General features: G+C 33.9%; 1 protein-coding gene across 2 annotated transcripts; it reads right to left on the bottom strand.

Annotated features, from left to right (window-relative positions):
- Window positions 1–1,869: 1,869 nt before the first annotated feature.
- LOC126620879 (WAT1-related protein At1g43650-like) lies at window positions 1,870–5,954 on the bottom strand. 2 transcript variants are annotated; one of them, XM_050289191.1, is made up of 7 exons: window positions 5,660–5,950; window positions 5,501–5,563; window positions 5,270–5,386; window positions 4,907–5,156; window positions 4,168–4,326; window positions 2,707–2,858; window positions 1,870–2,158 (listed from the first exon to the last, which is right to left on the bottom strand). In XM_050289191.1, exons 1-7 carry the CDS (start codon window positions 5,845–5,847, stop codon window positions 2,038–2,040), a joined length of 1,050 nt encoding a protein of 349 aa, XP_050145148.1. In that variant the 5' UTR covers window positions 5,848–5,950; the 3' UTR covers window positions 1,870–2,037. The 2 variants fall into 2 exon arrangements, with proteins under 2 accessions (XP_050145148.1, XP_050145149.1); XM_050289192.1 differs by lacking the exon at window positions 1,870–2,158 and adding an exon at window positions 2,455–2,584 and having other exon boundaries at window positions 5,660–5,954.
- Window positions 5,955–27,296: the final 21,342 nt, after the last annotated feature.

The following is a 27,296-nucleotide window of genomic DNA, read 5'->3' as shown; positions in this document are numbered from 1 at the left end:
TTTCATGTCCCCTAGAACTTCTAAGCTTCAAAAATTTCCTAGCTTGTTTGGTAAGGAGGGCAAATTCGTCTTGAGTCAAGGTTTCAAATGGATCCTCATTCATTTTTTCATTATTGACTTTAAAGGCAACATTTTTCCCTTTCTTGCCTTCTGTAAAGTCGGACTCATATGTTTGTAGGGATCCAATCAATTGTTCTAACTTGTAAGTGTTCAAATCTTTCGATTCTTCTATAGCTGTCCTTTTTGCATGAAACCTTGAAGGAAGAGATCTTAGAATTTTCTTAACAACCCTATGCTCTGGAATGCTATCACCAAGATTGTGACAACCATTGACAATTACACTAAGCTTAGCATAGAAGTCAGAAAAACTCTCATCATCTAGCATTTTGATATTTTCAAATTTTGTGATGAGATTTTGAAGCTTGGATTCTTTGACAGTAGAGTTACCTTCATGAGTAACTTCAAGAATATCCCAAGCTTCTTTTGCCGTTATGCATTTACTAATGTAGTTAAATTGCTCAGGCGAAACGGCAGTAAATAACGCATTCAATGCCCTTTGATTGAATGTGCTAAAGCAGCGTTCTTCTTCGCTCCATTCCCTTCTTGGCTTAAGCAACGACATGGTCACCGAAGACTGTCCTTCGCCTTTGGTTTCTTTAACTATTGGAGGTTCCCAGCCTTCTTCAACCGCAAGCCATACTCTGTCGTCAAGCGCCCAGAGGAATGATTTCATCTTTGCCTTCCATGCAGCGTAGTTGTCACCATCAAAATGTGGTGGATGAGAAACTGAACCCATAACACGATTCATCCTAGACTACCCACGGATCTCACTAGATATTTTTAGTGACCTGCTCTGGTGCCAATTGAAAGTCCTAGGATGGGTACTAATTTAATCTAGACTATAAATAAATTTCAACTTAATACCAATTTAAATTATGGCTTAAAATAATCAGTTATGCAAACTTAATCCTACACAAATATTCAGCACGAATATAAAGAGCACACACAAGATGTAGGATTTTACGAGGCAAAACCCACCACTGGGAAAATCCTCGGGCTACCAAGCCAGGAAGCACTAAGAAAGAAAGAATACATAAAGACTCACAAAACTCATCAACTAGACACTCATACCAGTTGGCAGCTTTGTCTCCGCGCTTTGCTACTCGATCTTTCTTCAGTCTTCGAGTTGAAGTGGCACGACACTAACGCAGCCGTCAATCAATTGAGTTGAAGTGGCACGACACTACCTGAAATATTTGAAGGAGGATTTAAGCATTGTTTCGCTGATATCATTCCATTACGTAACTACATAATGAAAAAAAATATTTGAATTTGAATCCTAGAGTAGACTATACTAATATGAGACTAATCAAACTAATAAATATTTTTCCCGACAAATTGTGTTGGGCAAACACTTTTTTGTAGTAATGCTGCCTCACAGATATACTATTAGTACTTTGCAAACATACTGCTTATTACTTTGCAAATATACTACTTATTACATGGCTCAATACTTTCCAATGACATAAGCAATGGGAGGAAGGAAACGAGTGAGTAGGTGGTTATAATACTATTGAACCATGTAATAAGTCCATATATTTAGGTTGGTAATTCCCAAGTATTATTCTGGTTCTCTTAGGTGCTTTTTTGCGCTTTTAGAAATTTTCAAGCTAAGAGTATGTATTGTTGCCTTGCAAAGCTAACCATATATGCATCACCATGCGAATTTACACTTAATCCGTGAAGTTTAACCATTCATAAATTTTAGCGCGCCTCCGCTCGTGAATTTAGCAAATACGTATCTATTTGATAGCACCCATGTAGATATACGTATGCAATACAAATTTAGAATACTACTAAAATAAAATCTTAGAAAAAAAAATAGAAACTTTAGCACTTGATTGGTAGCTACAAAAAAGATGATCACGACAGCTCCAAATGGTCTTCATCAAAACTTTTATGTGTGAAAGCGTTTTATTGATTCAATCATTGAAGCAAATTCTCTTGAATCCCCTCCCATCTATATCACATTTAATATTATACGACTTCCTGCTTGTTTTCTTGTTTTTGATCACTTTCTTTGCTTTTTTGTTCCTCTTTCTTCTTTCCCCACAAAACGCTATAGAGACCCGCAATCAGCAATACACCCCCTCCAATACTGCAACAATAACTAAATTCAATCAACAAAATAATCGTATTCATTTTACTCATATATCTAATCTGACATCAACAATTAACAAGTATCGTTAAACACATTGTTAATTGTCCCAACTTTGATTTGAAAAACGAGGATTCAATAAGTATTACGCCCTCTATGTTATCGTTTACTTTCTAAATCTCTGTATTTGTTCTTAATAAAGTTTTATTTAATCTAAAATTCTTTAATTTCAAGAAATATATAGTACCATTTGATCAAGAAAAAGGAAAAAGCAATGCACAATACTATAATAGAGATGAACCAAAAGAGAAATTTAATCATCCCTTCTCAATTTTTATATATATTTTTTAATACAAGCGATATTCTATATTAATCTACATTGTCAAAAATGTGATATGATGAGATGAAAGTTGGTGCCTCTCAAATCTGTGACATGAAGAGATGATATTTAAGAAGTTGAGATAAAAGTTGGTGCCTCTCAATCTTGAAAATGAAATGTTGAAATATAATAATAAATAAATAAATGTACGACAGATATAGATATGGACCTTCCCCAGTAGATGGCTTCTTTCCATATCAATGCTGAGAAGATGGCTGTTATAATAAGTGATAATGGAGTGAACATTGCAGTGAAAACTGGGCCTTTCTTCTCTATGGCCCAAACTTGTAGCCAATAAGTAATCCCAGTTACAATTACGCCCTGTTATTACCAATAAAATTTTCACTGTATCTATAAAGATGACTTCTGAATGAAAATTAAAAATAAAAATAAATGGTTTAGACCATAAAAAAAACATTGCAAGGGGCCCAAATGGATAATTAGCACTGTATTATATATTAACCAGTTAATGCTTGAGCAATACTCTCCATACATACATACATATATGTGTGTGTGTGTGTGTGTGTGTGAGAGAGAGAGAGAGAGAGAGAGAGAGAGAGAGAGAGTTTATATTTATGCATGCCCATGGATATATATGTAATGCTGGAGAAATATGTATGTGATCTCATAACAACCCTCTGAATACTATTAGGCCAAAAATGAGTCTTATCCTATCTCTTTGTAGGGAATAGGAGCCATATACAACCCAAGAATATTTTCAAATAGTACCTTTTTATGAATTAATTGAGCCACTTACATATACATATGTTGTATTAGATATAAGGTCCAAATTGAGCCACTTATATATTATATGTTGTATTATATATAGGGATGTGTTGTCCATACACTCATTTTTACTTCCTACATACTCTCTTAATTTTCAGCAGTCAAATTAAATGAATTGAAGAAAATCAAATAACATAAATGAACAAAGGGTATATGAAAAGTAAAAAAAAAATGTGAATAGCGCACCCCTAGAATGATCCAAAGGAATTTAAATGGCATGCAATTCTCATTGTGATTTAGTTCTTAAAACAAAAGATCTTTGTTGTATTGTTGTAAATGTTAATTGTTATTTTATTTATAATGCAGTCATTTCATGCATAGATAAAAGTGATTACTGAACGCCACTCAGTACTGCGATCTAGTGATATTCATTGTTACTTGTAAGTGAAAGGTCTTAGATTTAATCATGGCTAAAGACGAATTTGAACCACATTATTGCTTAGCTCATAGTGAGGCTAAATTCACCCTCTTCCTCTTAGTGTAGATAATATCGTTTGTTCAAAAAATATTATTATTTTAAATAGTAATTTCATGCATACACTTGGTGTATACAATGATTATACCACTTGTTCTTTCATTGTTATATTATCCATTAAATGAAAGAAACATAGTGTAAGACATAAACGTACGTGTAAAAAAAAATTCGTGGTTGGATAAAAAATGATTAAAGTACATGTGCTGATCGACAATAATAATTTCATGCATACAACCGGTGTATATAATTACTTTTTCACTCTTTTTTTTTTTTTGTTCTTTTTCATTGTTATTGGTAAAATTAGAGAAACGCAAAATGCATACGTGTTGTATGCAATAACTTATATGTGGGTGGATATTAGTGACTTACACAATAGACCACAGAGAGAAGATGAATATCCCATCCAATCTTCCAAGCTGATGGGTTTCTCTCAAATGCAATGGCCCAGCAAGCTGACGTCAAGCAGCTGAAGAAGCATTGGAGAGTGGTAAGCCTCAACTTTGCCGGATACTGCTTGATAATGGGACCCTAGAACACAGGCACTAGTTAACAAGGCAATAAAATGAAAACTAATGAAAATGACTTGAAAACTTTAAGTTTTAACGATAAAGACAAAATAAAATGTTAAATGAATAGTATCATAATTGACTTTTTAGTGTAAAAATATGATTTTTCCTTAAAATGAACTGTACCAGGGGCTTTTTGTTAAAATTCCCAAAAAAAAAAATCTTACATATAAAATTGTTCTTTTACAGACGTATGCTGTCAAGCTGACTTATTCCAAATTCACTGTCTCGTAAGAAAACATTTTTTTCTTAATTATATCTATTAAAGAAGAATTCCACTTCAATACAGTAGTTAAATATAAGGAAAACTAATGAAAAGGGCTTGAAAATTTTGAGTTTTAATGATAAGGACAAAATAAAGGGTAAAGTGAATAGTAACATGATTGACTTTTTAGTATAAAAATGTGGTTTTTCGTTAAAGTGAACAGTACCGAGTGCTTTTCGTTAAAGTTAATGGTGGTGATTAGATGCGCATGAGGTCTTGAGTTAGAATCTCTTGTGTACAGACAACAAGTACAGCTAGTGGTGGGGATGAGATGAACCTGTAGAATTAGCCACAAAGACCATGCAGTATTGGCTGAGAGCATGATGAGGGAACCTTTTAACCACTCTCCTCCTGTGGAGGAAGATGATGAGGAGGAGTCTGGAATTTTCCTTTGATTTGATGGAACCCAGTTGAACTTTATGGAAGGCCCTTTCACTAAAGCAAACACCAATGCTCCTGAAAGGCTTGTGACAGACCCCAACACCTTGGCCACTCCATACAAACGTTTCATAGAAATGCTTTCCATCCTGCACAAAAATAGTTGATTCAAAACCAAATTTCTACTTCAATATTTGACAAACTAACTGTATACATACCTTAATTAACAAGTCAAATATTATATATAGTTTAATTTAATTACCTTAATAAAACCGCCATGACAAAAGTGATAGCAGGAATTAAAGTGGTGGTGGCTGCAGCAAAGGTTGCAGAGGTGTAGTTGATTGCAACATAGTAGAGATTTAAACTCAGGGTAATCCTAAAAAAAATGTATGAATGATTGTTAGAGAGCATATGTAATATCAGATTAGAGAACTTGATTAATTGAAATGTTGATGAGAGCAAAAACTAATTAAACCAAGTTCATACGTACCCAGATAAGGAAACTAAGAAAATCTTGCAGAGTAAGGTGTAGGAAAGAGGAGCTTCTATTGAACTGAAAATTCAGAAAAATTCAAAATTCAAAATTCAAAAACAATATAACACTAATTAAATGGAAGGGTGGGACTAATTAGGAGGAGTAATTAACTACCTTTCAAGGAAGAAAGCAAAGGGAGCCAAGGCAAGGGAGGCAAAAGCTTGACGATAAACCACAAAGACAAAAGGGTTCATTCCTTTAGAAATTGCTGCCTTAGAGAACAAAGCCATACCTGCATACACAAATTGTATGAAGAGCATTGCAATATAAGCCTTATGACTCTCCATTACTAAACTCTTCATTTCATCTATGGCATTGGGCTCCAATTTGAGAAGCTCGGATTTCCATATATATAGACAACGATGCTTGCTCTAGAGTCTAAATTTGCTTTTGCTCCAAGAGGCTTTCAATCTGCTTTAAGTCCCTATTGGCTATTGCTACTTTTATGCGCGCGCGCACACACGCACATGCATATACACACACACACACATACACATAGCAAGACTGAGGTGTTAGAACATCGAATGGAAAATTTTGTTTACCCCATGTATAATTTTATATTTCAGCATAGATCGATAGACATTTCATCTTTTAATGCAGTTTAGTGGAAACAATTTTTCTATGCAACTAAGATCAATAAAAACATTTTTCTCCCTAACTAAGGTTAACACAACATGCTAAAATTTCTCTCATTTACTTCTCCAGTACAAATGAGAAAATTGGATTAATGGTCCCAAAACTTCGTCTCAACTAGAGCTTTGGTATTTGAAGTAAAAATTTGTGAGTATTGATCCCTGAATTTGTTATAATGTGGAGCAAAGATCCTTTTGGCTAACTATGTTAGAATTTCCATCCAAGATAAAGGGTTTAAAGGGACATCAAATGAACGGAAGTTCTAACAGAGTTAGCCAAAATGATAATTGCTCCATATTATAATAAGTTCAGGAACCAATACTAACAAATTTTTAGTTCAGGGACCAAATCTCCAATTGAGCTAAAATTCAGGGACCATTGCTCGAAAATTAGTGTGTATTGAAGTATTTTATCACCTCAAACAAATTATCTCATTTATTTTGTTAATAATTAAAGCATTAAACACATAGATCGATCAAAGTTCTTGGCATCACTACTAAATGCTTGTACCAAGAGTGGCATGGTTTTTTGCAACTCCACCCCCGATTAGGAGTATCTTGAGCAATGCTCCACCTAGCCAGAAAATTTTACCACCTCTAGGAAATTTTTTCTTGAGCTTGCTCCACCTAATCATGTATTTTAGCGGACATTTTTTACAAAATGATGGACTGTGGACAAACTTAGGGATCACTTTTATCGATTTTCAATGTCAGAAACCAAAGTGAGGAGTTATGCCAATCTCGAGAATAATTTTAGCTAAAAATCCTAAGATAAATGGCTATGTCATGCATAAGCACACTACTCTTTGTGACATGCTCAAGGAAGATTCCCGATAATTGATTGTGGAATAAACCAATACTATTGCAGTTCCAAACCAAAAATACATATAATTCAATATTATTGGTGTAATTAAGATAGGCTTGGATATTTCCACATTTCCACTCTTAGGATCGTGAGTGAGGCCTGCTAGAGAGATATTAGGTCTTCCAATCAATTTTAAAAGATCATTGTTAAGCATCCATCAGCCTGCTATTGAAAACCACTCAGACCAGTACAATGGTTGAGTGGATTATGAATTAGACAAGATATCAGCTAACTGAAAATTTGGTGGAACCTTACCATTTGTAGCATCCTAATGTTGTAGGGTAATACTTGTACGAATAGGCATTTGGTCCAATAATGAGCTTCTTTTTTCAGTGAGATTAGTGGCCACTATTTACATAGACAAACAATCCATACGATTCTTCTATTAAAATTCTTGTAGGAAACCAATTTGTCTCCTTATTTTAATATAAGTAATTTAGGATCAATTTTCAGTTTCATTATTCTTTTATGAAGTAGGACATCCAAACCTCTTCGAATAAGGCTTTGTAAACCAATTTTAACTCAAACATCCGGCCAAAATACAGCTACACTTATGCCCATATTCTAATAATATTTGTGTCTGCCTTATCTAGTAACCTACTTGTCCATCCACTTATAATTGACGTAACCTAATCGTATATATATCATAATTGAATCATATCTTCTCTTTTATTATCATCTAAAGATCAGATCTATAAAAATAAAAATAAAATCATTCAATTTGGAGATTGTTTTTTCCTTCATGCGTGCCAAAAAAAATTGACGATTTTATTAAATAAGTAACATCCTCATGATAAACTGTTTATTTTTTTTTTATGTGTGTGTGTGTATATATGAATGGATAAACGATTTCTAATTTTTTTTTTTTATGCATAGATGATCTTTAAGATAATAATAAATAAATGGTTTCAATTATAATATTTGTGACTGAAAATTCATTAGCTACAAAATGGGTGAACAAGTAAATTTCCCCAGCGAGTGAATACAATTATCTCATCAATTTCATAAGTGAATGGTTTATCCTGGTTTTTGACCATATAGGATTGGCTTCTCCGTATTATCAAAAAGAGGAAGAAAAAAAAAGGCTTCTATTGTAGTAAAAATAAATAATGGTTCTTGAATTATATTGAGCTACCGACGCATTCCCATTAGCTTTCCTTCAACTTGGGTGCTGTGATCCAAATGGCAAGTTCTTTGCATGGATAACTTCTCGATTGCCTTTTCAAGGACTTTCTTTCCAGAGTGGGTATAGATGGAAGTTTCGCGTTGGTGTTATTGTCTGGGGGCTTGTCGGCCGGACAGGAGAAATGAGGAGAGATGCCCGTAGTGGGGGGCAGTGGAGGGGTGGCGGCTGGTGTTATTTTTCTGAAGTTCTTTGATATGTTTATGAGCTTCAAGGCCTAAGACCTATAGGGCAAGCAAATGCTTAGCCCATTAAGGTCTAGCATATGGTCTGCTACGACTTAAATGGTACAACCGTTATATGGAGTTAAAAGTTCACGTGTCGTTCTCCTATTAGATGTGGTTAATTTATGTTTCCACAGTTATGAATGTTGTGGTCATGGTCATGAGAAGATGTTGATAATGGTGACGATGATGGCGTTGGGGTCAATAGCAGTGGAGATGTGGTGGTTGTAAGGATAGAAGGTGGTGTAGCGGCAATGGTGGTGGGCATGTAAGAGCAGTGGAGGTGATGTTGGCGCAAAATGATGAGTTGTTTTATTTTGTTGTTCTTAGCCACTCATTTATGAAATTTAGAAATCACAACTATTTATATAGAATTAAATTTAGAATTTTTCTTGATACATCGATTGATGTATTTGCATTAAGGGGTGAGAGAATTGATTGATATCAAATTCTTCATCCACAAAATTCAAACAGGAACGAAGCTAGAGATTTGTGTGAATAGAGGCATCCTCAAATAACAAAGTCATAATTAAAAAGCTCAAGAATTTACTAAACACGATACTTATATATTAATCCATAAAGTTTTTCATATAACAGTCCCTTACAATATCCCTTAATGTGTTTTCATGTTTTGAAAGCGTTGCATGACAACATCATTACCAATACCATCAAATATCTCTCTCTATAAAAATAACCATGTTATCATTCATCCATTGATCTCCCATCCGATTTCTCAATCGATTCTTCAAAATTTTCATGGCCGAAAATGCTCTTTCAACGGTTGCAGTAGCAACTGGAAGAGTTAGTGCTAATGTCACAAGCAAGTAAACTAGTGAATACACCTTGTGTTTCTTGCATTGAACCTTTTTTTTTTTGCAAGATCTCCAATCTCTTTTAAACTTGAAAACTCAATGCTAGACCGCATATGCAAAATGTAAGTCTCAAGTTGAATCTTAAGTATCACCAGCTCATTCATAAAGAAGTATTTAGGATAAAATTGGGCAAGACGCAATAGCTTTTGGCTATCAAAAGCAAAGAAGGAGTCGGCTGGACATAAACATGCCAAACAAAGAAGTAACTCAGTGTTGGTCTCATTGAAACGATTATTTAGTTCTTGAAGCTGCCAATCCAAAACAACATAAAATATTCCAACATAATAATGATACATATTTGTGACTGCTTGTGCTTTTCATTGCCCTCGCCTTCGAGAAAGAAACATATCATCCATATTAGGCGCATCAATATCATGTTTAAGACAAAATTCTGAGACTTCACTAAGTAAAGAATCCCAACCACTTTTCCTCATGATCTCCAACCTTTGCTTACAAACTCCAACCAACGTCATGGCATTTACAATATCATGATCCTTCCTTTGCAATGCTTGTGACAATTCATTGGTTATTCCTAGTATATCTTTCATCAAGTGTAGATTAAACACAAAATCAAATGATTGCATGAAATCCAATAAATTATTCGCTTCACATCTTTGTTGAGAGCTTACTCCATCATCTGCTATTACTTCAAGTATATCAAGTATGGATGAAAACATAGTCATTATACTTACTAAAGTACCAAGGTGTGAACCCCAACGTGTTTTTCCAGCACGTTTCAAAGTAGTTTCTTGATTTTTGCCTTTCTCACTTGTAAACTCACCACTGTTTAGTGCTTCAATAACTGCAATAGATTTCTTCTCTCGAAGAAGATCACAACGCTTCGATGAAGCTCCAACAACATTTACCAAAATAGTAACTATACTAAAAAGAGACTCAATTTGGATGTTCTTCTTTGCCATAACTATAAGAGCTAATTGAAGTTGATGTGCAAAGCAATGAATATAATAGGCACAACCACTTTCTTTTATAATAAGAGCTTTAAGACCATCGAACTCACCTTGCATATTGCTGGCCCCATCGTAACCTTACCCACGCAACCTAGACATGCTCAATTTATGCCTAGAAAATACCTCATCAATGGTTTCCTTGAGTGAGAGAGCAGCAGTACTAGTAACATGCTCAATGCCAATAAAACACTCAATGACATGCCCATTTTTATCCACATAACACAATACAATGCCCATTTGTTCCTTCGTTGATACGTCGCGAGATTCATTAATCAAAATAGAGAACAACGAAGTGCCAACGTCTTCAATAATAATCGTCTCAGTTGCACAAGCATTTACAATGTCTTTTAGAATATCTGGTGATGTCAATTTGTGATTCTTCTGAGCATTTTTCAAAGTAATGGCTTTCACATCCTCATTGTGGTCGGCAAGAAACTATAGAAGCTCAAGAAAGTTTCATGGTTGCTTGAATGTTCAGATTCATCATTACTACGAAATGCAAGCCCTTGTCTCAAAAGAAATCGACAACAATCGATTGATGCATTCAACCGGGCTCTATATTGAATTCGAGTTTCATCATGAGTTTTAGAGAAAAAAGACTGGATATGTTGCTTTTGACTTCTTAAAGCTTCAAAATTACTCCATGCTTGATTGTGTGCACTATTGACGCCTCCAATATGAGTTAGAAGTCTTTCTTTCTTCTTCCAGTTATAAAATCCTTCGCCAACAAAGAAATCACCACCTGCTTGTTCTCCAATGTTTGGTTAAAAAGGTAGCAACACAAACAAAAGGTAGTATCTTTTTCTACACTATATTCCAACCAAGTAGGAAAATCATCAAACCAAGCAGGGTCGAATCGTCTTTGTGTGTCTCCATATTTCTTGTAAGGAAAATTATGGGTTTTAGGCTGTTGAGGACCAGCTAGCACATACGCTATTCGTACTTGATCTCGAATATTAGGATTGTAATCCAAAATTCAAATTCGCTTACCAGGATCTGATGGAAGATTTGATAAAATAAATTATGTACTATCTTGTCCATGAGTATCATTATTTTTCTTAATAACTGGGGATGGCGGCACTGATATTTTTTTGAAAAACCTCATGATGTTTTAGTTTGTGAAGTCATTCATATTGATACCAATAACATATAAGGCTCATACATAATTTGTAGAATTTATAGAATAAAATTCTCAATAAAAATCTTATAATAAAAATCTCAATAAAAATCCTATCTTTTCTAACCTTCAGGATGAAAACACATGAGAAACAAGTTAGATATGCAACTGAGACCTTTTGAAACCAAGTCGCTAAAGAACACTTATGTAAAACTTTAACCCTACAACATACTACAGGGGACATTTTGTTTAACATAGTAATCTAATCAAACCAAGATCCAACCAAGGCAACAATTCAATTAACCAATACCAATAATGTAACATCCCACATCGCCCAGGGGAGTGATCCTTATATGTATATTCTCATCCCTACATAGCATGAGGTATTTTGGGAGCTCACTGGCTTCGGGTTCTATCAGATATCCGAAGTTAAGCAAGTAGCGCGTGAGAGCAATCCCATGATGGGTGACCCATTGGAAAGTTCTTGTGTGAGTTCCCAAAAACAAAACCGTGAGTGCGTAGTCAAGGCCCAAAGCGGACAATATCGTGCAACGGTGGTGGAGCGGGCCCGGGATGTGGTGGACCTCGGGCCAGGATGTGACAAATAAGCATACAAATTATTCAACAAATAAACATTTAATTCAACTAATCATATGAATAAATGTATACCCATATTCATAGAATTCATAATTTCATTCATCAATAATCATAGAATTCATATCAATAATCAATAAGTCAATAACCATATTAGTGCATGACCATATCCAATGATTCTATATTTCTATACCAATTAAACAAAAATTCGTCTTAAATAATTAATTAGGGTTAGGGATTATAGATTTAGGAATTAAAAAATTTACCTAAATATATATATGTCGGCTAGAGAGTGGGTGGCTGGAGTTGAGTGGCTGGCTGCTGCCTGCTAGCGTGGCTGGGGGAAGAGTAACTTTGCTCATATTCCGTTCCGTTTCAAGCTGTTGGGGGAATAGCAGCACCACGTTGCTCTCTGATTGGCAAGCCGCAATAATGAAAATGAAATAGAGAGATGGAATGGGAGTCTAGGACCGTGGGGACAAGTAGTCCCCCACTATAACATGCTTTTTTGTTTTTTTTTTCAAACATACACGAAACAACGCCGTTTCGTTTACATTTTTTTAATTTTTTTTTTACCAGGACCAAAACGACATCATTTTGGCCTAGTTTTGAAAAAAAAAAAAAACAAAGACCCAGCTTTGCTTCTACAAAACCATATCGAAGGAACCAGAAAAATCTCAGTGGAGGCTTTCTGCTGCAAAACCAGATCAGTTTGAGCAACATGCCAGTATTAGAAAAATCTCAGTGGGGGCATCCGCTCCCTAGGCCCATGGTAGCTCCGCCCTTGAATTCAAACATAAGATCTCTCACTTAGACCATCTATAACCTATGGGATAAAGCTTAAAATATAAGATTTAAACCCCCTCCAAACCATCTCCAACCATTGGGGTAAAATAAGCCTTGGAAAGAAAATATATCTTGGGCTAGATTTCCCCTAGAAATTAAATAGGCAAATAATTTTGGATTGAATTGAATTTTTGCAATAATGATCTATGAATCGAGATTTACAAAATAGAAGGTTCAGATCGTTAAAACTTGATATGGAGTGGGCCCTACACCTAATCTCAATTTTTTTCAAAAAATGGAGATTTATTTGCATAAAGGGTCTGGTGATCAAATTTCTATTCATCACTCAACTTAATAGAAAAATTGATAGAGTCAACGAAAAGAACAACACTGGACATAATTTGGGAACAGGAGCAACAATTACTAGAGTCATAAACAAAAATGCAAGTCGCGGTATAGTCCAGACCATTTCTACAATTTAGATAAGAAAAAGTTTAAAGATTTATCTCCAAAAACCAGTAACTAGGATAGATTTTTATTACAATTTTGAAAAGATAAAAAAAAAACATTTGACTCTCTTACCTGTTTAAAAAAAATAGAGTAATGCTACATTATCATTTATTTGTACCATAATTTTACACCATCTCAAGTGTCATCTTAAATGGACAGCCACATCATTTAAAATAATTTACATATTTATTTAATTAAAAATAGTTAGAAAACCCAAAAGAGATGAAAGAAAAGAAAAACCCAAAAAATCTAGGATTGTGAAACCCTTCTCTCTCCTCCTCTAAGTGGGAACAGTATCGTTGTTGTTGGAGTAGGACCATGACCCGTCTACCTGAAATTTAAGATGGTATCAGAGCCAGGGAACGGGCCCGTACTGCCACGTGAACAGGTGGGTCCCCTTTGACCCCGTGCGAATGGGTGAACTCCGACTTGACTCCATGTAGGCCAAGAGATGCCACGTGAATGGGTGGGTCCCCATTGCCCCGCATGAACGGATGAGCCCCGGCTTGGCTCCACGTGATTACCGATGTGTGAAACTTCACGTGTGACCCATAAAATGGGGTCTCACGTGCAGGGGAGTGTTGGAATCCCAATTGTCCCACATCGGACAGAGGGAGAAGTAAACATGAGTTTAAATAGAATTACCCCACTTTAACTAACACCAAGGCCTTTTGTAATAAAATCTCACACATGATGGATTGAGCAGATGACCAAATGGGGATAGTATCAGTGTTGTTGGAGTAGACCCATAACCCGTCTACCTGAAATTTAAGACCGTCTTCCCCACGAAGTTTTCGATCAATGCTCCTACATGTTTCATCCGCGGTCTACTTTCCCTGTTTTGATTATTAACAAACATCTATCACTATTTCACTATTTTTTCATTGATTCCTTTAATTGGTCTGTAAGCCTTTTTTTTTTTTTTTTTTAATTGTGTTTTGCTAGTTGATTTAAAATTATTGCTGCAATCGGTTGTATTGTATAATTATTGAAGTAACAAAGGTTAGTCCCCATGAAGTTCTCAATCAACGCTCCTACATGATTTAGATTTTCTACGAGCGTTGATTGAGAGCTCAGTAACTGTGAAAGTAGGAGAAGGAAGGAGGAGGGGAAAGGAGAAGTAGTTTCACGTTCCTAAGCTTTAGTGTTTTTTCTTTCTGGGTTTTTTAATTGTTTATTTAATAAAATTCAAATTATTTAAAAAAATGTAGTTGTCGACCTAAGATCTCATGTAAGATGGTATAAAATTCTGGAATAAACACGGACGAAGCCACCTTGGGCTTGGAGGGGGCGGATGCCCCCACTCATTTTTGTGTGTGTGAAAAATGTACTCTTTCAGTTGTTTGTGGCATTAGTATTAACTCTTTCATGTGCTACTTTCATTGTTGAAAGAGCATTTTCGGCCATGAAATTTATGAAGATCGATTGTGAAATTGTATGAGAGACTAATAGATAAATGATAATATGGTTATTTTTTGTAGAGAGAGATGTTTGATGATATTGGTAATGAGGTTGTACACTTTCAAAACATAAAAACGCATCGATGGATATTGTGATATATATGTTGTATGAAAAACTTCATGAGTAATATATAAGTGTTTTGTTTAGTTTTTTCTTGAGCTTTTTAACTTCATGAGTAATATATAAGTGTTTTGTTTAGTTTTTTCTTGAGCTTTTTAATTTGTGACTTTATTGTTTAAAGATGCTCACATCCATGCAACTCTCTGGCTTCGTTCCTGGGTACAAATAGATACTAAGAATAGCATTATTGTAAAAAAAAAAAATTGTAAGATTATCCTCATAATATGGTATGGTATTTGATCAGTTTATTTTGGCAATTCGCTGCCTATTTGTGGAAGGCACTGTTCTACCGTGTTAATTTTAGGAAAAATAATTTCTACGTTCTTTTTCTCTTCATGCACATCATAATTATTTTTGGCATTTTGAATCGAATAAATAAACATGAATGTACCAAAAAAAAAATTGCCAAAAATAACCATGATGTGCATGAAGAGAAAAAGAATGTAGAAATTATTTTCCCCAAAATTAACACGGTAGAACAGTGCCTTCCACAGCAAAAATTGCTTTCTTTATTTTGAAAAAGGGACTCTTAAAAACAATGTTAATTGTAACTAATTTTAATAATGACATGATATAGTCTGAGGACAGGTAGACATAGTATAGGGTCCAGTTATTGATCTGGCAATTTAAAAAACCTGGATTGTCTGCCCTCCCTCATCACATATCATTCTCATCCCCTCTTATTTTTGTGGTCATGGTTAAGTCACGTTAACATTTTATATTCCCATTATTTTTTGTCTTATTATTTTTATAAAAAAAATAAATATAAAATGTTGACGTGACTTAACCATAATCACAGAAATAGAAGGGGATGAGAAGGGTATGGGATAGGGAGGACAGACAATCCAAGTCCAATTTGAAAAATAAAAAAATCTAGCTAGCAGTAACACCCTAGCATAGATATTTGATTTGAAACCAAATAATCAAGTAGCTATCTTGAGATTTTGCTGGCAAATAGGGGTCAATAGTATCCGTCATTGTCTTCCATTTCAGAACCCAGTAATGACATGCTTATAAGGTATACGTTAGTACCCAACAAAAAGGACATATATTTCATTATCTGCCAGGTTGCAGTGGTGTTGCACAACTTAGACATAAACATTTACCTAAATTTATAAAACGATAACTTGTAAAGAGCGACTAAAAGAATAGATGATTTCAATCATTGATTTGCATAATAGAGTGGCCGTCAAGAAAATGTTCACATTTATCTTAATTATTACGTGAACATTTTAATTAAGCATCTGATGCGTGTATGCGTTTAGAATTATTCTCTTATCTTTTACGTCCTAACTTTCTTATGTGTCTAGACGTCTCACTGATCAGTTGACCCTATTGGTTGGCTGATGGCGGGCAAAGCTTTAGAAAAGTGAAGTTTTAACGAAAAGTCCATGGTACTATTCAGTTTAAGGAAAATCACATTTTTACATTAAAAAGTCAAACCTGGTACTATTTACTTTACCCTTTATTTTGTCTTTATCATTAAAATTCAAAGTTTTCAAGCTCTTTTCATTAGTTTTCCTTTAGAAAAGATGGGTAGGCTTCTCATGCGCTTTGTCTTTCTATTTTCAATACCATATTTTGTGTTTCAGTTCTTACTATTAATTTGTCTGATTCTTAACCTAGTAGGGTTAGCTCAAGAAAGGGTGGTGGGGTGATAGGTATGTAGTTAGGTTGAAGTTGGAAACCCTCCAATATAAACAAACAAAAATTCATTCGGGAGAAATATTTTAATGTGTCGGAAACACAGTTCGGTATACCAAATGTCATAATATAATTAGTTGGATTTTGTTTTTCAAGTTTCCAACCAATTATATCGTTATACTTAGTGTACCCCAGCGTGTTTCTAGAATACTGAAAAATCTCTTTCCGTCAAAGAAAAAATCATAAACAACAATAATGGTAGTTTGGCTTTAATATTGATGGCCAATACTGTTGCTATCCATTGCTTTCCTAACACATGCTTCATAGCAATACTTATCTTAGCTTGGTATAGATTAGTTCATTTTCGACCAAAACAATGATTAGCTCATTTATAACACATTGAATCTTTTGGAGTCTAGCTAATGCTCTCCAATAGAATGGTAGCTATATTTTTTGCAACAAGTCTCGTGGTCCAAATTCAACCTCTACACATTCAAAGATCAAATTGCATGTGAAGATTTAGTGGTGGCCTAAAAGTTTGAAGATCATACGTGTAAATGTTCAAGCCGACTAATACTATGCATACATATATAAATCGTGATATTGTGAGGATTTCTTATTTGTTCATGTTGCGTCTCACTTATTTATGAACCTAATTAAGATCGATACTGGGTAATATATATACCATTCAAATATTTAAGTACGCTTAGAATTTGGAAAAAGGACTTTTGATGATTCTTGAATTACATATGGAACCCTACCATGCATTATGTAGCAGTGGTGGATCAAGTGGATCTATCTACTAATAACGCTATGCTGACATCTGTTCACTCGTTTCGTCTATTTGTTACCCTTACAGGACATGCATGTTTCCTTTTTGTTTTCTGGAAGTTAGGATATGGATGCTTTAAAATGGCCTAATAATCACGATGTATGAATAATAATGAAAAAAGAAGAAAACGAGAGAGAGAGAGATGTATGAATAATAATGAAAAAGAAGAAAATGAGAGAGAGAGAGAGAGAGAGAGAGAGACTTCAGCGCCCGGAATAAAAGGGGCAGGAGAGAGAAGAAAGAAGAAAAACAGAGCGCATGATATGGATAGAAAGCTTTCCAGATTCCCATTAAAAAACAGAGTGCATGATATATCCTTTTACTTTGAAGAACTGAGTTGTACAGTGGCGCAATATTTGTAAATAATATCGTCTCTCTTTTTCTTTGATAATTTGGATTTGGTAGAGAATAGTAATAGCTTTGACCATGATAAAATTTATATGGGGCATATCTGTGAACCTTATTTGGGAATTTACAGTACATATATACAAAAGCACGTTTTTTTTTTTTTTTTTTTTTTTTTGCCGTATTTTTGGGAGACAAATTGACACAGATAATGGATGTACATAAAGGAGAGTAGCTAGTAGAGAGAAAGAAAGCCTTTATTATATATACCAAGTGATCGATCATCGACAGTACTTGAAGCTACCCACGATACCGTCTCCTATTAAAGAGTGGAGTGGTAGAGATGCATAAAATACATAAAGCTTGTCTAGCAATAGCATTGGATGGGCATCTAAAAGATTATGCTTTACATGCTCTCACTTTCTCTTTATGAATGTAAGAAATAAAAAGAAAACCCTAACCAAAATATCTCCATCCACATGCAATCATGCACTTCTTCACTTTTGCCGAATAAATATTTCTAGGGTTGTTTAGAGATAGATTCTTGTAACTCTTGTTTCTTAAATTTAAATCCACCTATCTTTAAACATTCAAGTAAAACCTGAAATTTAAACTTGTTGACATGTGGAAAAATAAGTCACCTATTATTACAAACTTATGCCACAATACCCTAATTATGTTACAGACCTATGACACAATACCTTAAATTTAGGGGAAACAACATTCCAAAGATTGTATCATGATGTTTTTTCGGTGCCAAAAACACTTCCTATTTATATATGTGTGTATTTTTTTCATAGTATGGTATTATTTTATATGTCGAAATAGCATTACTCTTTTTTTTTATTTTCGGTTTCAATTAGGGTTTGTCGAGTATTGTGAGGTAAATGATCTTATATTTCATAAGTCAATGTAAACATAGGGTCTATATGCAGAATCTAAAATAATTCATAAATTCCATCTGGAAAAAGTAGCAGGAAAATAAATAATAATCTTATACAATGGAAGCCATTGTTACCAAAGAATTTCTTACATACGTAGGGAAATGTTCCCTTGCTAAATTGTTTAGCAACGATGGTTATTACTATACGAGACTGAATATGAATCATAGATAAAGTTAATTCTTACTTAAACTTACTTGATACAAATTGACAATCTAAACACACACACACACATATGAATACATACATAGTGATTTTTTGGATAAGCAAATGCATACATACATAAATAATTGCTATTAGCAGCTTGTAATAATAAAGTTATCTCTATATGGTTATGGAGGGCGGATTCCTAGCATCATTTTTGTTCATATTTTTTTACATATGTTTTTTTGTAGCCCACTCTGTGATGTACTTAAACAATCCAAACTGTATGTCTTTTACGTATTTCCTAAAAAATCATGTCTGCTAAAAATTACCTAAATTTGGAACAATGTGACCCTTGGATTAAGAGTTTAGGGTTTGTAGAACCGTATTCATTCATTTTCTTCACTACAAATTAATGTCTTAAGGCTTTTTTATTTGTCTAATTTTTTGCAAGGATAATCTATGAATGATGTTCTAAAAGATAGATGGCTCGGATCGTTGAATTACATTATGGAGGGGGCCTCCCAAAAACATGTGTCAAAAGTTGTGTAAAAAAAATGGTGCCACGGATCCGCTTCCATGGTTATATTACGTATACCTGTACATATTTTAATATTGCATAATGTTCTACAATCAATTAATACATACATACATATATATATATATATAAGAGTGCGTGTGTGCATGTTGTAGCTAGATAGAAAGTGTAGTACATGCATCCACATGCATCTATGTTTTCTATATATATGGAATATGGTACTCAACGTTGAGAACTAACATAACGTGCTAATAGGCCATCCAAAGATTTGAGGTATCTTTCTCGCAAAAACGCATGTGTTCTTTGTGCAATACTATTGATAAATAGCAACTGCCCTAATGCTTATTAAAAGTGACTTGTAAACCCTATCACTCAACTCGATCCTAGCCACTTTATCCATGAACATTGACTATCAACATACATGGTTTGTGGACATTGCTATTCTTCCTACACGAAGATTTTCCAAGCAATCTGCTAGCTAAGGTAACATCTCTTTTGAATATTTAATGCTTGTCAGGGCTATATATTCTGTTTAAGAACGAAGAGAACTCCATATCTTTTTGCTACTGCTATGAACTACTTGGGAACTTCAGAGTAGGGTACGTGCACCAATCGTAAAGTACTAGGGTTTTGGCATCTGGATTTAACTTTCATGCACGTAGACAACTTTTTGATTTGGAAGAGCAGAAACGTAACCAAAAAGTTGATTTGTCCGTCGTCGTCACCGTCTAAAGCTTGGGTATGAACCATGGGATCCCAGTATATTATTGCGGGCTTTTTTCTTTAGTCCTTGATTGTGGGCGGAATGTGTGTCCACCAAAATTAGGCTACTTGTTCTATTAAAAGCTGCTTTGTTCTGCATATACCACTTTTGAAAAAGCCCTTAATTCTTTCTTATGAAACATTGTTGTGGCGATAATAATTGACACAAATAGGGTGTGAGCTTACAATAAACGTTGGGTTGCAGAGTCTTTGGTATTTTCGTCACTCCAATCATTCATTAGGGGTGGGCACTTTAGTAGGTCAGCCGATCAATTCAACCTAAACGATTACGAGTTAGGTTTTAAACTTTAAAAATATAATTTATGATAAAACTCCGGTTGCCCTATTCACTAGGTAGATTGAGATGGTTGGAACATTTATTAACTTGATTGAAACCGTTCCATCCACATTTAAACAATTCTTTCTTTTTTTTGGAAAAAAAAAATAATATTATCTAAGGAAAACTAATGAAAAGAGCTTGAAAAGTTTTAGTTTTAATCAAAAATCATGTTATAAGTTTTGTTTAATGATTAGTATAAGGCCCATATTAAAGTAGTCCAACTAAAAATGACCTAACTATATTAAATTAAGATTTGTCGATTTTACCCCTAACTTTTTAAGGTTGAGTTCTAGATTTTCATCGTTAATGGAGTTCATCGTTGTTTTGCAGACCTTCTTCTTTTTCTTTGAAACAAAAATATAGATCATCATGCTATTTAATTTATATTTTGTATTATTTCGTGATAGTCGTTATTATTCATAAAATATTCGAGATACTGTTTTTCAATTTTTCTTCGTCAGTGGAATTCATCGTTTGTTTCCCCAAAAAATAAATTTGAGATCTGCATGTTATTCAATAATAACTACGGATCACTGTTTCTGGACTGTAAAAATAAACTGCTTCTGGATTTTAAGTAACACTGTTTCTGGAATCTAAGTCACTATTTCTAGAATCTAAGTTACTATTTCTGGAATCTAAATCACTGTTTCTGGAATCTAAGTTACTGTTTCTGGATTCAAATGAAATAGACACACTGTTTCTGGAATCTAAATCACTGTTTCTCCAAAAACAGTTTTATGTTTTGGTTCTTTTTTTTTTCCAAACACTTTTTTGCCGGTTTCTACCATTAAACTTCTTTGAACTTGTTTCGGCGACTTTGTTCCAATGAATGCTTCATTTTTCAACTTTGATTTGGTAAGGCTATATTACAGTAGTACATTTCCCGGATGAAAGAATGCCTAATGCCTAATGCCTATGCATTTGCACTTTCGACATTAACCTCTACGTTCAAGGGGTCATTTTATACCAGAAAGTTATTCTATCAAATTAACCATTTCTAGAATAAGAAACCAAGGAAAAAGAGAAATAAATAAACCGAGGGGAAAGGAATACAAATGGTGGCACTATTTCAGAAAGTAATGAAGTCTCAAACGAAGAAAGTCATGGAAGAAAAATCAAAATACACATGCTTCCCTCACACAACCAAAAAACACAACGTTGAATGCGTATGAAATGCATATCTAATATTTTTCTTCCAAAAATACTCATAATTTTGGGTGCACCTTATGTTTAGTCCTGATCTAACAAGAACCTAAGATAAAGACCTAAGTTAAGGTTATGAATCTCAACTATTTACAGACGCCTGACATGTACGTACATCACCGGGACCATAGGTCCTTATTGGATATGATTGGAATAAAATACTAACACTATAAATTGTTCGTGGTGCAAATAAGAGGATGAGGATGAGGACGATGATGAGAAAGAGGAGGATAAGGGCACGAAAAAGGTAGACAACAGTTTTGGATGATTTTTTTATTAAACTTTGAGCTCTTTTGGTTAAATTACATTTTAGGATGGTTTTTGGTTAAATATTGATTGGCCCAAACCCTTTTCATGAAAGCTCTCTATTATCTAGACTAAGGAAATGAGATAGGTTAGCCTTACAATGGGTTAGCAATAATATGGTTCAAATTTGCTTTTGGCGAGAATCGAACCTAAGACCTCTCACTTACAAATGAAGAGAAATATCATTAGACTGTAGTACTAAGCGGCCACTTTTAAACAATTCTTAAACATAAATATTAGATAGATGGATAAATAAGTTATTTAGTGCCAAATTTTTTTCATGGTCTCTATGGTGAGACCCTAATTTAAATTGACCCCAATAATAAAAAGGTTGTTAATCGTCATCCTAGGGTGGAGTCTGTAAACCATCATAGCCCAAACAGAAAAATGAAACATATTACATAACATGTAGTGATTCTACAATATTAAGTTCACATAATTTAGGCCTAACATAATATGGACCTTGGATATTTGTCAATCATACTCACAATAGAAATATGAAAGAAAAAAATAAAAATAAAATTAGGCACAACTCGTGGAACTTACAAAGCCAGCCCGCTTAAGAATGGTTTCGGTGGATTGGATTATTTGCTCGGGTGGCAATGTGTTTAGCAATGCCAACATGGACCTATTGGATTGAACAACTGATTTGAGTCTAATTCGAGCTATACCTCACCATAGACCTAGCAAACTTGTCGTGTGCATTGTGTTTGTGGCATTTTCTTGGTCAAATGCATTATTTTATTACGAAATATCGTGTCAATTGAATTATCTTAACGGGTTTAAAAATTCAACCTCAACCCAACTCATTAAAATTAACGAGTTACCTAACACAACCGGTTTGCACCCATTAAGAACAGTATATTAATAAGTAATCAAATACAAAAATTTCAGACAAATTACTAAAATATTAACATTCATAAGTTCTTTTTGGTTCACTATACAACTGCAAAATTATCATTAAGCACTCCATCTACATGTCACATAAATATACTTCAAAGCACATCATATTCCTAATGTGGGGTGGCGTATTTACTCACATTGAGAGAGCTAAGAATTAGTTTAACGTGTTAAAGTAGGTTACCTACAACTAGACTTGATTTAACCCATTATTTTAACAAATACTTAACAGGTTACCTTCAAATAGATTTGATTTAACCCGTTATTTTAACAAGTGGTTAATGAGTTGACCGGATAACTCATCCGGCCCATTAAGCCTCGACTGAAATCTAATTTTTGTTTCAGATTATCATGTCAAGCATGAAATTGCCAAGTCTACCACGGTTTTGTTAGAAATCATATGTGCATTCGATATAGGAGTTCCCAAGCAAAAACTATGCAAGGTATGCCCAAGCCCAAGACGAGTAAGGCCTAAGACGTTAGCCACACATTAGACAAATGTCTCATTTTTAAGAAGGCCTTCATATTATATACCATATTTAAAAAGCCCAGGATATCAAAATCAATAAAGGTCTTGTATGCATGCAGCCTCATGTCACAATCAACCTTCACTGCAGTTTGGGCATATTGACATATTGGAAGTATGATTGAATAAATCGAACAAAAATAATGGATGTGATTGAACATAAGTGTGTAGAAGGTTAAAAATAATGTGTTTATTATTTTCCTAAAAAAGCAGGTGAAATAATAATAATTTATTGCATAGTTCAATTTCAAGGGTAAATTTTAGGAAAACTAATGGATGTATGATTGAATAAATCGAACAAAAATAATGGATGTGATTGAACATAAGTGTGTAGAAGGTTAAAAATAATGTGTTTATTATTTTCCTAAAAAAGCAGGTGAAATAATAATAATTTATTGCATAGTTCAATTTCAAGGGTAAATTTTAGGAAAACTAATGAAAATGGCTTGAAAACTTTGAGTTTTAACGAAAGGACAAAATAAAAAGTAAAGTCAATAGTATCATGATTGACTTTTTAGTGTAAAAATATGGTTTTTCGTTAAAATGAACAGTACCTTGAGCTTTTCGTTAAAGTTCTCTAAATTTTTTAGCACTTGTGGAATTGTACATCACTTACATAAGATGCCTTTAGTAGTTAGAACTTAAATACTTGTTCTGAAATTGAAAAGAGGAATACCTCTACCTCTAGATCAAGTTTATATTTCTACTAGTTTTATCTAAATTTACAAGCGGTATTCTACACTAACTTCTATTAAGGAGAGGGAGAAGAATTGAACATGAAACACAATAAATTAAAAAAAAAGATCCTAACCACCAGATTAATCCACCGCAGCAAACTTGACTTTATTAGTTAGACCAAGTCTTAGTTTCGATGCCATGTTAAGGGCCTTAGTTTATAACATAATGTATATAATTTATCCCCATGCGTTCATCATTGAGTTTCACACGTTTATATGGGATTCATGTGTTTTCACAGAGCCATAGAAATAGGCTTCTTATTATTTATTTTCCCTCTCTTTCCTGTCGACAGTTTGTATGCAATTTAGGACATATTTATTTATAAAGAATGAGAATTGGAATCATTTTAATTCTTGAGTGTTCAGCATTTATTAAAATATAGGTATTCCTCTTAAGAGTTGGAATCAATTTAATTATTGAGTCATTTAGTATTACGGTCTGATGATACTTCTTTTCATTTGTAAATGAGAGGTCTTAGGTTTGATACTCATCAAACACGAATTTGAACCATATTATTGGTAACTCATTGTGAGGCTTAACCCACTCCCCCATTCTCTTAGTGTAGATAATATCTTTTTTTTTTAATATATAGGTAAGAAAATCATTTTGCTTCTAAACTTTCCCTTTATGTTTACTAACACGCAATGAATTAAAAAACTGTTATTTTTTTTTTCTTAAAATCAATAATCAAATACTTAAAAATCAATAAACATATCAAATAGGAAGGGCTGGTTGATGCGATTTCCCTTCCTCACCTTTCCTATTTTTAAGTTCTTTCATTCCCTCAATTTTTTCATTTCTTCTTTATAATTTTTTGAGTTAAGCTCTTAAACTCTTTTTGTCTTTTCTTATTTGTAAGCTCTTGAACTTTTATACAATTTCTTGAGCAGATTTAAATGGTATCTTGTATTGTGACAAATTTCACTTTATTCATTGGAAACTATTGGATCTTTTTTATTATTTAAATCTTTATATGATTGGCTACCTACCCTTAATTGGTTTGGGTGTAACTATTTTGACCCTCCTTCATTTAAATTGCTCTTCTTACATGTTTATTTGTTTGTTTTGCAAAATAAAATTTCAATAAAGAGAGAAGTCACTTGACAACCAAGTCTAGTATAATCAAGAGAAGCACATTCAGAGCCACACTAGGAATAGTTATTCTATCCCAATTATAAAACCCATCAACTTTTGAGATGCCTACATCGTCTGCATGAAACGTCGTAGATTTGAAAAAACATCAACATTACATATAACACAAGCAGAAGACTCTGGCACCAATTCATCGTGTTCCCTATCTTGACTTAAGTTGTACATATACGCTTTATTAATTTTGTTTCGGAATGGCTGTAAGCCCGTAAGGCACTGTAATTTTGGATGGTATTTAACAACCTAAGGGCATGCTCGTCGTGTAAACCAAAAGGAGAACATTTTCAGCTTACAGATATATCCACTGTAAACCAAAACAATTCTTACTTAGACATGGTTGGTTCAAGCTTAGCAAGGAAAAAACAAAAGCAAAGGCACATGGTTTTGTTCAACCTTTAAGTTACTAAATAGAAATAGAAAACCTAAACTTATTCATTTGCATGCACTTTAAAATGGAATCCCGCATGACACAATGAGACTCTTATAATTATTTTAAAAAGAAAATGTTAGGACATCATATTTTTTATTTTTGTACAACATTGGTATATCAGTTGATGTGACAAGTGATGTATACATGCCACGTCAATAACGGATTTATCTCATTTTATGTCAATTGTATACATCACTTGTCACTTGAAATGATACACTACTGTGATATCAATATGTGGTATCCCTCTAGCATTACTCATTAAAAAATTATACTTAAGGGCATCTTGTTTTTTTAGTCCCTACCTATGAATGGTATGGTTAATTAGGCCAATTTTCTAGCAGTGCAAGGTTACACTTAACCGTATATGAGAAATATTATCGTTAAGTCACATAGTCACACCATGCATTAGCAAATAAGTATTGAATTCGCCAATAATTCAAAATTAAAAATTCATACTGTAACGATAAATGAGAAATATTATCGTTAAGTCACATAGTCACACCATGCATTAGCAAATAAGTATTGAATTCGCCAATAATTCAAAATTAAAAATTCATACTGTAACGATAATCTCACCAATAGTTAAACAAAAGAGTTCACTTTGAACATTATACTTACAAATGAATATGAATATTATGGCTAGACCATTGTTAATCTTCATGAATCGAAGAACATATACTATGTAATCTTTGTATTGAAAGCAAGAACTAGAGAGAAAGTAGAGAGAAGAAAGAGAGGGAAAGAATTTCTGAATATATTGATTTCTTAACATGTAAGTAATACAACAATCTGTCTTATATAGACAGTCACAAAGCTATTAATCTAACTAACTAAATCCATAAGATTGTGACAAGTGTCATGATCATAGACCATTGAACACATACTCTAACATCCCCCTCAAGCTCATGCTTTGAGCAACCAAGCATGAGGTTGATACAATGTGTTTGAAATAGAGTACCACTTAAGCCTTTGGTCAATATATCAACAAACTGATCTTTTGAGGAGACAAACTGCACTGACAACTGTTTCTTGGCTAACCTTTCTCGATCAAAATGCACATCTATCTCAATATGCTTAGTCTTCTAATGTTGTACTGGATTAGATGACAGTGTAATGGCAGACAAATTATCACAGAATAGAACAGGAAGCAAGGGAATGTGCATAAATGCAAGAAGTTGCTTAATCCAATCCAATTTAGCTTCAGTAGAGGACCTAGACATAGTTTGTTGTTTCTTTGATGACCCGGAGATCAAATTGTTACCTAAAAACACAACTAACCTAGTAATGGACCTCTTGTCATTGGGATCCCCTGCCCAATCAGCATCACTAAAGGCCTTGAGTTGTAAATCTCCTCTAGTGTATGTGACACCAACATTCAAAGTTCCTTTTAAGTACTTGAGAAACCGTATATTGGGAATGGGTGATGGTGACATAATCACATTGTTTGTATTGACCACAGATATAAGAAGATAAGATATATTGGGAACTGGTGAAGTAGTTTTAGCAATGGTTGATTGTGTCAATAAGTTTGCATATGGAAACTGTTGTTCATAAAAAATGACATGCCTAGATACATATATCCTTCTCTTAGACACTTCATAACATAAATACCCTTTGTACT

This window comes from Malus sylvestris, chromosome 5 (genome assembly GCF_916048215.2).
Source record: "Malus sylvestris chromosome 5, drMalSylv7.2, whole genome shotgun sequence".
NCBI lineage: Eukaryota > Viridiplantae > Streptophyta > Magnoliopsida > Rosales > Rosaceae > Malus > Malus sylvestris.
The sequence above is the reverse complement of the archived record's forward strand: the minus strand, read 5'-3'. Positions and strand labels throughout refer to the sequence as shown.